This window comes from Chelon labrosus (genome assembly GCF_963514085.1).
Source record: "Chelon labrosus genome assembly, chromosome: 18".
Taxonomy (NCBI): domain Eukaryota; kingdom Metazoa; phylum Chordata; class Actinopteri; order Mugiliformes; family Mugilidae; genus Chelon; species Chelon labrosus.
Window position 1 is genome coordinate 4,864,606 of NC_140351.1, and position 15,672 is coordinate 4,880,277.

General features: G+C 45.8%; 1 protein-coding gene across 2 annotated transcripts in view; it reads left to right on the forward strand.

Annotated features, from left to right (window-relative positions):
• Positions 1 to 15,672, forward strand: part of mpp7a (MAGUK p55 scaffold protein 7a) — a 142,241-nt gene that overhangs the window by 42,040 nt on the left and 84,529 nt on the right. For both annotated transcript variants that reach the window (XM_084566174.1, XM_084566173.1), the window contains one exon: positions 9,128 to 9,246. In XM_084566174.1, coding sequence (XP_084422300.1) covers positions 9,128 to 9,246 — 119 coding nt within the window. The remainder of the gene's footprint in view (positions 1 to 9,127; positions 9,247 to 15,672) is intronic.

Sequence of the window (15,672 nt, forward strand, 5' to 3'; positions counted from 1 at the left end):
AATCAATTTCTGGTGAGGAAACAGTGGCAGCCGTGGTTGGGCTTTAGGTGTGAAGATGGTCATTACTAAGGTTGCCCTTTGCCCTGTGCAAATCCTTCTTTTGAAAAGATCTACCAACACGCTTCAGAGTGCGTATTGTTGTATTATCATGCAACGGTTCATCCAACAGGTTTCACTTTCTCTTTTCCAATCAGCGTCCAAGGATGACTTCTGCAGCGGAGCGTCTTCTCAAATTTTCTCTCAAGCTTCTCAGTCAACCAGTTCATGGTGCACTGATTAAGCATAACATTATGACCACCTTCCTATTATTGTGTAGGTCTCCCTTGTGCCTCCAAAACAGTTGTGACTCATCAGAGAATGGACATGGGCCTTCTGAGGGTGTCCTGTGGTGTCTGGCAATCAGAATTTTGTTAGTGGGGGGGCCTTTGGGTCCTATGAGTTGAGTCGAGGGGCCTCTGTGGCTCATCCTACAGATACTTGATCAGTTTGGGATCTAGTGAATTTGGAGGCCAGGTCAACACCTTGTGGTGTTCTTCATGTTTTTTTCTTAGATGTTCCTAAACCGTTTTTGTGTGTGTTGCCATCAAGGAGTGTCTTTGCTATGGGGTGGGGGTGTCTGGTCTGGTCTAGGTGGGTGCTACATGTCTAAGTAACATCCACACCAATGAACGCCAGGTCCAAAAGTTTCTCAGCAGAACACTGAACTGTCACAAGATGGTCAATGTGAAAGAAAAAAACCTATCCTTTGACAGGTATTGTTCTTAAAATTTAGATTATAAAGAAACAATGACAAAATTGTGGTCGTCCCAGCCCTCGACGTTCATCGGTGTGATTAATTAACTAGCCGTGGCTTTAAAATACCAATCCATCTGTCCAGCTAAATGCTCGCTGACAAGTCATCCCCCATGTGCCATTACCGCCGCTGCATGGTGCCCCCTAAAACCGCACCCCCCGAGACCGGCCCGACCCTGCGCACACACGCTCGAACAGGCACTTCTGAAGATCCCGATGCCCTTTTATTAACCTTATTAAAGTTTACTGTGTTATTCCAAGCCGTACCTGCATGTTCTATTAGGGTTTACGGTCCCCTCACAGCGTTTAAAGGTAAGGGTGGTTCAGAACTTGCACAGCTGCGGAGGAGGTGGGACGACGGTCGCATGAAAGGCTGCACATGGAAATTTTTTGGTTGGGACAAACGCTTTTACCAGACACACTAATAACCCACCGGCAGCGTGCGTGTGTATGTGTAGTGGCGATAAATGAGCGACTCCGGTCGTCTTATTTTCCTCCATCCTGAGCACCCCCTGTTGCGTAAGGTGACTGGTGGGTAATGATACTGAGTAATGAGATGCAGGTACTATTGTAGTGAAGCACTGAGACTGCTTTATTGCCTCCACATAGGAACGGATATGTAGAAATACCAATCTGCAAATAATATGACTTATGTGATATGAAAATGGCCGTATTGTTTTTTTTTTTTTTTCCCTCTGTCAAGGTTAACAGTAGATTTTTCCATCCTGATGTCAAGAATCCTGAGCATCTGGTCCTTAGTCGGCTTCAACTCGCTGGAGACATTAGGGAGGGCTGGGGGAGGACTGTGTGGGTGGGGGGGCGGCGGATCCTCTGGGAGCCTCCAACCATTTGTCGTGGTCGATGGCCAGAAGCCGGCTCGATGCCGCGGTGATACAGTACCGAAACACAAGGATTTGTTGCCACTGGAAAAGCTCCCTGTTTCCAGTTACATCAGAACTAAAGTTTCCACATCATTTTTTACCAAAAAATAAAAACGCGGTCAAAGAAAGCAGATGTAAAATAAAATAATGAAATAAAAATAAAAAAAAATTAGTCAGTGCAACCGGGGGAGGAATGATGACTTTTATTTGTTTGGATAAGAAGAATTCTTTCTCTGTCTGCTGAGGTGGGACAGCATCCTCCGCCGTTCCCTTCCAAAGCACACATGGCACTTAATCGTTCATCGGCCGGGGCGAGACATGCTCACTTTGAATTTGGACAAACCTGAAAACAGTTTTACAGACCATGTTCTCTGTTTGACGACCGAGCGACGCGATGTTGAGTGACGACGCGGAGACAGAGAAAGGTTTAGGTTTAGGGGTGTAAATTTAAAGCACAGAAGTGGTATTGGCTTGTCCGCTTCAGATGTCCCGGCAGAACATGCTTAAAATAAGGCGCCGGCCAAAGCTTTGGACAGAACATGCTTTCTTGTGCCAGAAGGTTTGCTTCCTGTTCCATAGCCGCAGTAAGGAGAGGTGGCAGGTCATTTTGTTCTGGCCCGCTTGTTGTGGATTCTGTGTTTTGTCCACCATGTTAGAGAGAATCTAAGCTTAGCCGGCCCGGACCGACCGCGCCAAACGGCAGCCTTTCATCTTCCTCTTGGGAAAGTGAAGTTTCGGGATGACCACTGCCAAAGTCATGCGCCTCTTCCAGCAGACTTCTCTTCGAGTATCCAGCAATACTAAAACTGGCACTCTGCTATACTCTCCGTCCTCCACATCTCATATATCTGTCCTTATCCGTGGTACTGTCTCTGTCATCACCTCCGTGTCTGCCCAAATATTCCTAACCTTTCGCCGTCTCTCCGCGTTTAATTTATCTCCAGCTCCGTCTTTCCTTACATTATAGATCACTTGCAGGTTTTTCAGGAAGCGGGGTAGGAGGGCAGCACTCAGACTTGGACAAGATACCAACTTCCCTTTAAGTGACTTCATTCGAGCTCTGCTGCAGGTGCTCCCACTCAGGCCTCACTTGTCTGCAAATGTGAATGTTGAAACTGCTCTAGCTAAAGAGCACTGCTGGCTCCTCAGGTGGTGAATGGATCTTGCAGACTGTATGCGTTCAATTATGTTGATTAGGCTTGTCCTTTTGTCCTGAGCTCCGTTTTCAAGGCGTCGACAGCCGTTTGAAGTGTCAAGGTGAGGCACTTACTACATGATATTCAATGTTGAAATTAAGATGAGATCCTTCCTGAAAGGCTTGGCCTGTCCGGGCCCTGCGCTGCACCTTTGATAAGGTCCTGCAACCTTTTTTCTTCCTCCCCCAAATGAAGCATGATCTCAGCTTCAGCCACGGATTCTTTGTAGGCCCTGAGACGACATGCATCCAAAGTTCAGCGTGCGGCAGTGAAACAGCCGATATATGATTGGAGTGACGGTTGATTGCACCTGGACCAGCCCACGGTTCTTGCTGAAGTAATTTTTCCATGCCGAGGAGCCCTGACTAACATCTTGCAAAAGCCGCTCGCTGTTTTTTTCCCTCTCCCAAATGATGGAGCTACTCAGAGACCGTGACATTGGAATATAATTGAAGATGATATTGGAGGGCTCCGTCTCCTGACCTGTTTTAATGTGGAGAAGTGGTTTGGTCTTTGGAGCTGGTAATGGGACGCTTGTGGGCTTGAACTGAGCTCAAACTCCTACTGTTACGTTCCAGGTCCAGCATTACGTATTTTACCTCTCCCCGAGCTCTTCCACGGTCTACCACTGTTGCGTCCCAAGTAGAACGCTGCTGGATTCAAGTTATGTTTAAATATCACAACGTCTGCTTAATGCATATTGTTATGTCATCTACGCCGATCAGGCATAACATTAAAACCAGCTTCCTAATATTGTGTAGGTCTCCCTTGTTCCTCCAAAAGAGTTGTGGCTGGGACTTCTGAGGGTGTCCCGTGGTGTCTGGCAACAGACGTTTTTAGTGGGGGGGCTTTTGGATCCTATGGGTTGAGGGGAGGGGCCTCTATGGATCAGACTTGTTCCAGTGCATCCCACAGATACTTGATCAGTTTGGGATCTAGTGAATTTGGAGGCCAGGTCAACACCTTGTGCTGTTCTTCGTGTTTTTTTGAGTCGTTCCTAAAGCGTGTTGCCATCAAGGAGTGTCATTGCTATGGGGTGGGGGTGCCTGGTCTGGTCTAGGTGGGTGCTACATGTCTAAGTAACGTCCACATGAATGAATGAATGCCAGGTCCAAAAGTTTCCCAGCAGAACATTGAACTGTCACAAGATCAGTGTTATTTTATGTCTAGGAGGCGATGCCACACGGTCACTTTCTCTATTCCATCTACTTTTCTAGGAATTAGTAGAAAGAAACTTTTAAAAAGTGGTCATGAACTGCTAGTAAAGTAGAAAAAGAAGCTGCGTGGGTGCAGCGGGCTACTAACATATTCTGTCCTGTCCCGTGCTGGCTGTGAACAAAGGACCCCTAAACTCTTCTCCGTTTGTTTGGCACCTGCCTCATGTAAAATCCGTCTTCCCACCCACTGTCTGTCTAGAGTTTCTCCCTTCGGATGAAGACTTGTTTGCGTAAGTGCTGGGATCGTCATCACTCTAATTGTTATTTCTTCCTGCCGCTGAAAGCCAGTGTTCCCCACTCTTTTCACGGCGCTCCATCTCGTCTTTGTCTCTCGTGTCATCGTTCATCCTCCTGTCGGCTTTAATCAGGAGTTTATTTACGCCGGCGCGTATCTCAGATGTCCGTTCAACTCTCTGCTCTCCGTCTCTGCTACACTCGAGACAGCCCCCCCCCCCTCCTCTCTCAGCTGGAGAATAAGATGATAAATCAAGCCTTGAGTGGGCTACTCTACACAGTCTGCAGCTGCTGCTGCTTTTTCTGCCACCCATGTCCGCCACCATTTTTCTCTACAGATGACCCTCGGACACGTTCGCGAAGAATGTTTGAAACACAGACGTGCTAAAAGACGGCGCTCTTCCCCCGCCAATGTGGAGAACCTCACGGACATTTCGCTCTCTATGTGTTATACAAGGGTGGTCAATAACTCATTCAGCACCTGGGAGAAAGTGCAGAGGGAGGAAATGGATTCAGAACCCGGCATTCATTTCCTGCGCTTGAACAAGTTCATTTTCACTAGACGGACAGTTTGTCTCTCTGTATGTACTCCAGTTAGAAGAAGGAAGTGGGTTCCCCTTAGTCCAACAAGTTACGGACAGGCTGCTAAATCTGTCTCTCAGCAGTCCATGTGCACCTACAGTGGTGTGTGTGTGTAAGTAAACAGTTCTGAAGTTACAAAGTCATGGCATGGGTTATATTTTAAAAGCTGTGTATCTGTGAATTAGTCCCTGTAATTTCCTCGTCATGCGCTGCCATCGTGAAACCCCAGAGGTTGCTGACCTGTGTGACCCCAACCATTTCACGTGTATCATGTTTAATGCGTTTCATTGTCTGGCTCTTTTTTGTGTGTTTGACATAAGCGGGATCTGCGAAAAACACTGTTATTTTCTTTGACCGCTGTGGAGGTGTGGGCGTGAGAGGGGAAGTGCTGCTTGGCAGTTAAAGTGGTCACTTCCTCCGTACGGGAAGCTTCAAGACGCTCCAGGCCTCTCCGATTTCTCCGAAGGTTGTTTGGGCCCGTCCGTGCTCGACATCGTGGTGGACTTGAGGACCTCTGGGCTGGGCTGGCCCGACGCTAGCCACAACAGAACCTCGTGGTCCACTACCAGACACTGCCAGGTCCACTACACACGGCCGCCGCATGAGAGGGTCCAGAATAGTCTGGCCAAAACAAATCAGTCGAAGCCAGACCAGCCCTACCAGAAGCGAGTCGGTCCACCCTTTAGTGGTCAAGAGTTGGCTCGGCCTTCCCTTCAGTTTCTTCCTCTTCTACCCCTCTCTCATTTTGTCTCTCGCTGGACACTGTTTACACGGACGTGATCTGTACATCGTCTCTACATGTGTCCATTCATCTCCCAGGATTGATTTCCCTCCACTTTTTATAGTGTCCACACAGTGATTTTACCACTCTGTCTTTTTTGGCTCATTTCCTCTCCCTCTCTCCCTCTCTCTCTCTCTCTCTCTCTCTCTGTGTCTTTTCTTTTCTTGCTTTCCCACCCATACATTTTTATATTTAATTTCAGTTTTGCACAGTCCTTGTTTAGCTCTTGGCTCCTCTGCAGCACTCCCTGTTGTTTAAAACTGGGGTTTCTCTGGGTCACAAGGTTCACTCTTGACACAGTGACCTCTTTTTTTCCCCCCATTATGTTATTATTTCTGACCGACTAATGGCATTGATGTCTTTCCCATAACGTGGGCACATTGGCGCACATTGGTGTGTTTAGGTTTGCATGGACGAGGACGTGTTTTTGTCAGAAATAAAGTATTGAGTCACCAAGAGTTTTACGGAAGGAGGCGAGGGGGGCGGGGGACTTTGCACCTGAGGAGAGAAATGCTCTGGGACTCTCACTTTCTCCTTCCCTATCTTGTTCCCTAAATCCCCTCCTACAAGAGGCTCAGCTCTGCCGATAGTAATGACAATACCATGTCTACCCCTGCCCTTCCTACACCCATCACCTCATCCCATGTCTCTTTAAATCCTTTTTTAATAGATTATGTGCGATGTTCTGTTGGGAGTTCCAAGTTGTAAAGGACCAGCTGCCCTCACACAGCGTTTTAGACGACGAGGTCCCCCACAACCAGCCACATGCCAGGGAGTAGGGATGTCCCGATCGGGTTTTTCTGACCCCCAATCCAATACCGATCCTTGAACATTGAGTATCAGCCAAACCGAGTCTCAATCTGATCTAAAATAAACTAAAGTTCCTCTCCTGTAGATTCTTAAAGTCTTCTCTTCCTTGTATTCTCTTAGAGTCGACTGGATTCAGTCCAATAAATAGGTTCCTTCCATAGGTAAGTAGGTAAGTTAATGTAGTGTTGAGAGGGTAGCTCGTACCTTGTGTTCTCTACTGTAGAAATGTTCTGGTCATCCAACGCCATAAACTCCCTAACCCTTTCTGGAATATTTTTCTCCTTGACGCTGTCTCCAGGAAACTTTTCTCTTCTTTTAAACGCAGCGTTTAGTGTTTGTTGGGGGAGAATCAAGTGGTAGTATTGAACTGCAATCCCCCACTACCCCTTCACCAAACATCCATACTCCACAATTTACACATTTCTGTCTAACTGACTTCACTGTCCAGATTAAAGTACTCCCACACAGCGTGTTCGTTTTTCTTTGGTAGCTTTGACGCTAGCCAACTGCCAAAGATCAGGCTTAGCTGAAGCCCAGTACCGATCCCATCATTGTCCTCGATACCAATCAGGACATCCCTATCTGAGACGGTATCAGACACCATGCATGAGTAATACCATGAGGTTTGCTGAGGTGAACGGGTGCACGTGTTCAGTAGCTTTTTTCTCTCCTTTGCTGGACACAATTTGCTGCCGCAGAACCTTTGCAACCGTGAGGTATGAGGCTCTAACACGACACAGCATCAGTGTTGGGAGCCGGAGAACAGAACAGGACAGGACAGGATGTCGTCTTGATGTATCCTGTGCTTCTGCTCTAAGATCTCTTAAGTGTCTCAAAGCCCTAATCAGCTCCAAATAGAAAGCAGAGCGTCCAGAGTGGCAGATGACAATCCATCCATCTCGGTGCCCAACAGCAGCAGCAGCAGAGCATGACATGAGCTAAGTTAGTACGCCAGACGTTCACGGCTGCCAGCACACACTAGCTTCTACCCCGGTCAGAGCCCCGCCAGCTCAGTCAGTCAGTCAGTCAGTCAGTCAGTCATTCATCCAGCCAACGACGTCAACCATTGTTTTCAATCAATCATTTTCAGCTATGAATCACTCCAGTTGCTCTGTGGTGTCTTTTTTTTTTCTCTCGCTCTCTCTCTCCTTCCTCTCTTTCGCTCTGTCCTCTGATGAAAGACGCCCTCAGAGAGGTAGCCAAGCCGCTCGAGTTTGTTTTGACGTTTCGATGGCTCCGTTGTGAATGTGTTTAGAGTTTCATTCACATGATCAGCGCTGGTTCAAAGCGTCTCGAGCGCTGTGCGGCAGTGTCTGAGGCGTTTGAATCGCGGGGAGGTCTTTTTCTGGTGCATTAGCAAAGGGGTCTTTGATGCATATAACGCAGCTTGAGCGCGCTCCGTATGGGCCTGACCTTTAACGTGTCACCTGGTTTAGTGCATCAGAGCCGCACCGAGGACCAGATCTGAGCAACAAACAAGTATCTGCTACTACTCTCCGTCAGTTGCGCTCCAGGACTCTGTTGTGCTTGGAAGGAGCCCCACTCGCTCACTGGTTTTGTGCTTTCTCCCTCTGAGTGCTTCACCTCCCCTCCGCTTAATCTTGAAACCATCAGCTCCCCAGTCTGGTTCTCTTTAAATTGAATTTGAAATATTCATTCCTTGTATAAGCTGGGTTAGTAAACCCCGAAAGCATATGTTGTTCAGAGGGGATTTCAGATCCAAGCCAGGTTGCCTGATGTTCCATGAACCCTATTTCTCTCGCTGTCACCAACAAACTTTGCAAATGCTGTGGCGATGACCTGTATATGAGCCACATAGGCCTGGATAAAGGCTGCAGTCTGCTGTCCTTGTGCATCCATGACATCAGCTGGTCTACAGCCAAGCCTGTTCATTTCACTTACTTCAAGTCCGTCTCTGTTAAGTGCAAAAGGTTATTGCAGAACAGTTCAACTTCATTTTAGAAAATTCAAAAAAAAAAGTGCTGAAAATTTATTCAGTGCACTTCTTCCACAACTTCTGTTTTACTCTGAAAACTTGAGTGTTTGCAGGCGGGGAAGATGATGGGTGGATGGAAAGCCTCCCAAGGCATGTGTGCCATCTGTTTAATAAAAAATAAAATAAAAAATAATAATAAAAAAAAAAAGGACAGGCTCATATTGAACTTCTCAACTGATCAAAATGTAATGGAATTTATAGTTGCCGGTTTTGGATTTGTTTCTAATTGAGGACAGCAGTGTTCCTCAAACAACAGGAAAAGCTGGGACAAAAGCAGGAAGTGGAGGCTGGGGAGGGAAATACTTTATTGCCGCTGTTTCCTTTTGCTTCCAGGCACAAGAAGAGAAGCGGTATTAGGAGTCTTAAAGGCGGCTTTAAAGTGTGTTTACTTTTGTTTGATTTTTTTAATCCGGGTGAATAGCTAAAGAGCGTCAGTGGATAAAAATGAGACAGTGACATAACCGGTAAAAGTACACATGTGTCAGTAAGCTTGACTCATCTGTTTCTGTTTCTTTATTAAACTACAGAGGTTTGTGTCAGTGCCCGTGTGTGTTTGTTTGTGACCGTGCATTCATGCATTCATTCATTCATACCTCCCTCTGCCATGCTCACCCTCTGTTTCCTCTTCCCCTCTGCAGGCCTCTATGAGCTGCTGGCGGCTCTACCATCCCAGCTGCAGCCTCATGTCAGCCGCCCTGAAGACAACACCTTCCTTCAGGACATGTTTGGAGAGAGGAGCCTCCACTCGCTTGTCAAGGTAAGACAAAAAAACAAAACACCTCTTTCTTTTATAGTACATTTTGTTTAGTGTAGTAGTAGTTTAAGATATTTTTAAGATTTTAATATAAGAGAAAAATATAGGCCTGGAAGACAACTTTCCCAACTTGCCCATGAATCTTTTTGCGGGAGGAAAGTTTCTCTGGAGTCATTCTGTTGGGGAACATAGACTGTAGGAAAAATGGACGACCCATTTGTCTAATATTTCAGAAACATGGACGCTGCCATTTTTGCAATTTGCGTTTGGTTAATACTGCCAGTTACAAAGAAATGTTGGATTATACTCTGCACTTATCTCCATTTTTTATTTTGTATTTTTCATAGTCTCACGTTCCTACGGGGCTGATTCATGGAGCGGTTGTCAATGGCAACTGTCAATCATAATGACGTCACATCCTGTTTTTATATACCGTCTATAAACGGGCACTTCAACACACACCGGCATTATATTAACTACCTAAAGTGACAGAAACCATCCTTGAAAACTAACATTAGTGGTAGCTTGGAGGAGGTGGAGCTTATGAGCTATACTGCAGCCAGCCACCAGGGGGAGCTCCACATGCTTTGGCTTCACCTTTAAGGAGCTGTCATGGCGTCCATTTTTTTTTTTTTTTACATGGTATATGGTTGGGAACTGATTATGTTCAGACAAATATCTGCCAGATCATTTGAATTATTTGGACTTTATGTGGTGATGGACAGAAGAGTAACAGCAGCGTAGTCATGCACGTCATTGGAGCGCTGTTGAGTTGAAACGACAAAATGGATCTGATTGGTTGTAGGACTATCCAATTGCGTGCTGAGTTTTTATTTTTTTATTTTTTTTAATGTGCACCAGTTGAAACACACCCTCTAATGAATTCCAGGCTACGAAAATATACACAGTCTATGAAAGACTGTGATGGACTGGGCGAAAAGGTGTGGCCTCGGCTGGGATAGGCTCCAGCCCACCAAAGACCTTATACAGGGCAAAAATGGCTGCAGCTAATGGATGAATGGGTGGATATGTATATGAAAGAACAACAGAAATTAACGTTCCATCCTTCCACCCAGCCATTTTTCACAGCAGATATTTTGACAAGTCATACTAGAGAAAGCACAGGTGTATTAATGATGGCGTAATTCCATTGAGAGCTCCACTAAACCATGACAGTGAACCAGACTTCACAAAAACAGGACCTCCCCTTAAAGGAATGCACCTATGTGTTGAGGTCCAGCAGACAATATGAGTTTTAACACGGAGTCTGCAGCGATCAGACATAACATTATGACCACCTTTCTAATGTTGTGTAGGTCCTCCAAAACAGTTGTGATTCATCAGAGAATGGACATGGGCCTTTTTGAGGGTGTCCTGTGGTGTCTGGCAACAGAATTATGTTAGTGGGGGGTGGATTTGAGAGGAGGGGCCTCTGTGGATCATCCCACAGATACTTGATCAGTTTGGGATCTAGTGAATTTGGAGGCCAGGTCAACACCTTGTGCTGTTCTTCATGAGTTGTTCCTAAAGTGTTTTTGTGGCTGCATCCTGCTGGGGATGGCTGCTGCCATCAAGGAGTGTCATTGCTATGGGGTGGGGAGTTCCTGGTCTGGTCTAGGTGGGTGCTACATGTCTATTCGTCCACATGAATGAATGCCAGGTCCAAAGGTTTCCCAGCAGAACATTGAACTATCACAAGATGGTTTAAATGTTATTTACTTCACCTGTCAGTGGTTTTAATGTTATGACTGATCGGTGTATAATCTGTCTTGTAATTACGGCCCCATCCTTCCTGTTGTGCGACGAGCCAAAACCCGAGCCCTCTCTCGTCCACCCCTGAGCCAACATCTCAAGTTCCTCAATGCCGCTTTATTCACCCACCTTCTTTCCTGTCTCATTCAGACATCACAGAGTTTATTGTCATTCCAACAGTCTACCCACCCAGAACTGTGGTTTGGTTGCTGCCTCCTAAACCAGATAGCTGCAGAGAGCTTGAGGAGAAGATGAGCACACTTGATATCTTTATGCACTAGCCGACAGACAGACAGACATACAGACAGACGTAATGGATCTAACACATTCGCCTGTCCGCCGTGACCTCTTCACTTCCGCAGCACATCTCCTTCTCTTGGACGGGGGATGTGAGGGTCTCGCTTGGTGTTATTTTTGTGCTGTAAATCTACATTTCTGTCGCTATTATCCGGGAAATATACGTATAACAACTGCTTAAGTTCGTTCTCTAATTCACAAATGTAACTGAGAATGTTTTATTGCTCAATTATTCAAAGAACTCCCATAATTGTTAGAGCTACATTCGACTGTATCCTTTATGTATGGTTTCCATTTTGAAAGAATACACTGCACTGTTTTCATGAGCTGGCATGATGTATTTCCCCCCCTTTGGTGGTCTCTCTTTCTCCAGCCGCAGTCATTATGTCACAGAGACAATTGAGAGAGAAAAATTGACATAATTTTCAGCCCTCCCTTTTAAGAGAAATCTTTTCCGTGTAAGCATGTTTGTTCAGGATCCAGGGTTGTAACACGCCAGCGTGAGTGTGTAAAAGTGTCTGAATTATGGCATAACTCAAGACGCTGAAGTAAAAGCCCCGATGTCGGGACTGGAGGAAACCAGAAGGGTTTCATTTGATGCCTGGATTGTTATGGATGGCCACAGAATAAGGCATCTTGAACATGGATAATGATGGGCCGGGCCTGCGCATGTTCGGGGCTCTCATTCTGGCCGGCCCCAAAGAAAACACTGCGTAGTGTGGGGCAGTTAGACCGACGCTAATGGAGGTGGCATTATGTTTCTGTGATATTTAGCCAGGCGTACGGGTGGAGCCCTCAGACTTAACCTAGCCCTCTGACCACTCCTGATTATACCTAGCTAATCTTTCAAGAGGGACTCAAAGGGGTTGCAGTGTTTTTCAGACAAAAGGTCCATGTCCTCAGAGGCTTGCTACCATGTGTATTGAACACTTGACTGACCTACTAAATAATTTTCTCCCTGTTAGGAAGTCTAACACCCAAAAATATCCAAAATAAAACTAAGAAGCTCTTATTTCTAGGGATTGGTACCTCTACTGATGTCCTAAATCTATTCGATTCTGATTAACAAGGTCCCGATTCAACTCAATATCAGTTAATTTAGTGATATTTCAGTCTTGAAACAACTTTACTTGGTTACGAAAGAGATTTTCGCATTGGTTTCAAGGGTTTGCAGCATTTCCACAATATTTTATACATCTTGTTGGCACATCTTGCATATGGCTTTTCTTTTGTGCAGGTCTTCTCTTTTGTTCTACTTTTAAAATCCAATCAACCAATCAACTTCCAGACCTGACGTTGCTCTCAGAGTTGTAGAGTTCTGTCATGTTTTAGATCTGCCTCACGTGTGGACTGGTTTTGCACGGCAAATCTCGAGAGATTTCTAACGAGATCTTTAAAATTAAGATAAACTTGAATTGGAAAAGCTTTTTTTTTTTGTTTTTAAACACAGTTCTACTTGTTTCATCTATCAGTGTATGAGTAGAATTGAGATGTTCCACCAACTTTACTTTGGGCTTACCTTTAGTAATAAGTTGACAAGCTGGAAGTGTTGTGTTTTTTGCGTTGGTAAGAGTCTGTTGAGGTTTTTTAAATATTTTAAATATTGTGCAGATGTTCCTTTAATCAACAGGTCCAAGACAGAGGAGGCAAGGAATTAAATATTCCATTCAGTCTAGGGACACCTTAGATTGAATGGAATATTTGTGACCGTTGCAATACCAACCATATTAATGCTATAAAGGAAGGAGATCTTAGAAATACCCTTTCCCTTTCCCTGTAACAGAAGCCAGCGAATGGCTCTCACTTTGTGGCCTATGTCCGTGCAACTAGTAAAACCCAAGGTCTAAACCAATAGCGTATTAACCTATAAATAATGACAACTCCAAATATTTCCCTTTGTTTTAGTGCAAAGAAGCACTTTATGAAAGTGTTTACATTTAATGAACTGCACTATTACAAAAACATGTAATGAATAACCATTTCTTAAGAAAAATAAGTGCAATTTCTGTTTAGTTCTAGGTCTCAGTGCTGTGTTATGTCCACAACTCTTATTTACGAATGGCAGAATACTTTTATTCATAAAATTGCAGTTAATGTCTTCAGTGTAATTTTTGCACTTTGCAAATTCATCCTGCGGGCCTGATTAGACCCTCTGGCGGGCCCCTTTTGACCCGCGGGCCGTATGTTTGACACATAACGTCTAGACTAAGGTAATCCAGTTCACAATTGCTACTGTCGCAGAATACAGTACAGTTATGGGCAATTCTTGACCATAAAATACATCAATTTAAACATCAAAGAGCCACATGGTTTCTGCACCGAGACCAGCCGCTCCCACCGACCTTCTTTTTGCTCAACGGGGAGAAACCGAGCTGCTTTCTCTTATTGTTAACAATGAGCCATAAGTGGAATCCACCCTTCTCCAGACAAGCAGAACTATGTGTTTCCTCTGCTTTCTACTTGGTACTGAGACGTGAGCCAGCCCGTCAGCTCGTGAGCCAAACGGACGGACAGGCAAACTTTGAAACACACACAAGGACAGAACAACCGTCTCACCTTACAGCGGAGACCTCCAGTCAGACACAACATCCAGGTGAACATGGCTAACGTCAGTGGCACGCCATTAATAAAACCTTAATTGTCCCCTTCCTCTGAAGCCCCACCGCCGAATCTCCGCGAGGCTGTGAAGGGGATACTTTGGGAAAGCCGAACGGCGGGGAGAAAACACACCCATCACTGTTAATCTGACAGACCCTGCGACCCTGGTTGCTCATATGGAAACGCTCAGGCCTCACCTGGGTAATTATGGCGCATCAGTTACTGGTCACTCCGTCTGGAGGGAGAGAGAAGGACCAGAGGAGGAGGTGTCAGGGATGGAAAGAGAGACAAGAAAGAGAAGGAGAAGATTTAGACCCACACGAGGGCTTAAAACCAGACTCTGCTTCTCTTCTGTTTCCTCTCACCTGCCCTCGTCAGACGGCTGAGACAGCCGCTCACAGCCTTCCTAATCCGATTATGTCACAGGGATGAAACAAATATTTTTCTTTAAATATCATCTTTCAGCGGGGGCTCAGCTCTCAGCGGGTTTGCCTCCTTCCGCGGCATCGGAACTGACGTGAAGTATGACTTCCATCGCGTCTAGCTCGCGCGGCTAAAGCGGCGCAGACAGTTCGACTCTTTTCAATTAAAGGCGGTTGCTCGGGTGTGCTTTCTGTAAATTCCTCCACGCTCACTGTTCCGCTGCCAAGTCCCCCGCTCTACAAAAAAGCCACAGGAAATATAACGCGATATTCAATTTCCACCTGCCTCAGGTGGGGCGCTCCTTTAAGACCAAGTTTCTGTCAGCAGGCCTTTAAGCAGGTCCTGAGATCCCTCATTTTGTGGTCAGACGTTTCCCTATAAATTCTGCTCTTGTTAGTCGCTAATAGGCTTGGCCCTCGCTCCGTTGTTTCACAGCAATATTGACGCGGGCTTGCCAGTTTGTTCTTCGGCGCTGCGGGCCTTTTTAATGACATGTAAAGGTGCCGCGGCCGATGCTTGTACCCAAGTGGAAAGTTTGAGCTATTTTTTGATGAATGAGCTAATTTTCAGACAATCTGGGCAACGTTCCTCGAGTACCAGACTAAATGAATAACTGGATCGAGCTCTACCAAGCCCTCCAAGTTTTATGACTCAACTCTGTTATGTCCATCCTCTGCGCTCCTCGACGGCAACCGAAGACTTATCTTCTGGTTTCCACGCGTCTAACCGTGCGTTTCTCTCGGCCTCCTATTACCAAGGAAGATCACAGCCACATCTTGTTGCTATAGCCCTCTTTGAGGCATTTAAGCCCACGCTATGTACGCAGCAGTAAAACCTGACTAATCGTCTCTGGTTCAGGACTCTGTAAACCTATCCCACCTCAGAGATCCACTCATGCTGTCTGTGATCACCATGCCTCTCGAGGTCTGTATTTATTATTTCGGGGGCACAGGAACCCTTTGTGGGGAGCTCAACAAATACCTGCAGACTGCTTTTGGGACAGAAGCATCCATCCTTAAACGTCCCGTATTCAGCGCAGATTCTTTGATTCTCATAGAAATATCTTATAAGATGCTAGAAGGTGATGATTTAAAAATAAAAAATAAAAATTCTGCCGTTCTTTATTCTTTGAGACACCAGCCTGGTGGCTATTTATGGTTTGAAAGCCCCACTCGAGTCCAAAATATATCCCCTTTTACTTGAAACGAGATACTCCGCGCTTAGGGTACCTCCCAAATATTTTCTTTGGAGTTTAGCGGTCGCGTGCAGCATGCAGTTGAAGGATCGTGCTTAGGGTCCACAAACAAGCGCCTCCGAATTGAGCCAGAGGAGTCGGATGACGACGGACGAAGCCAAACG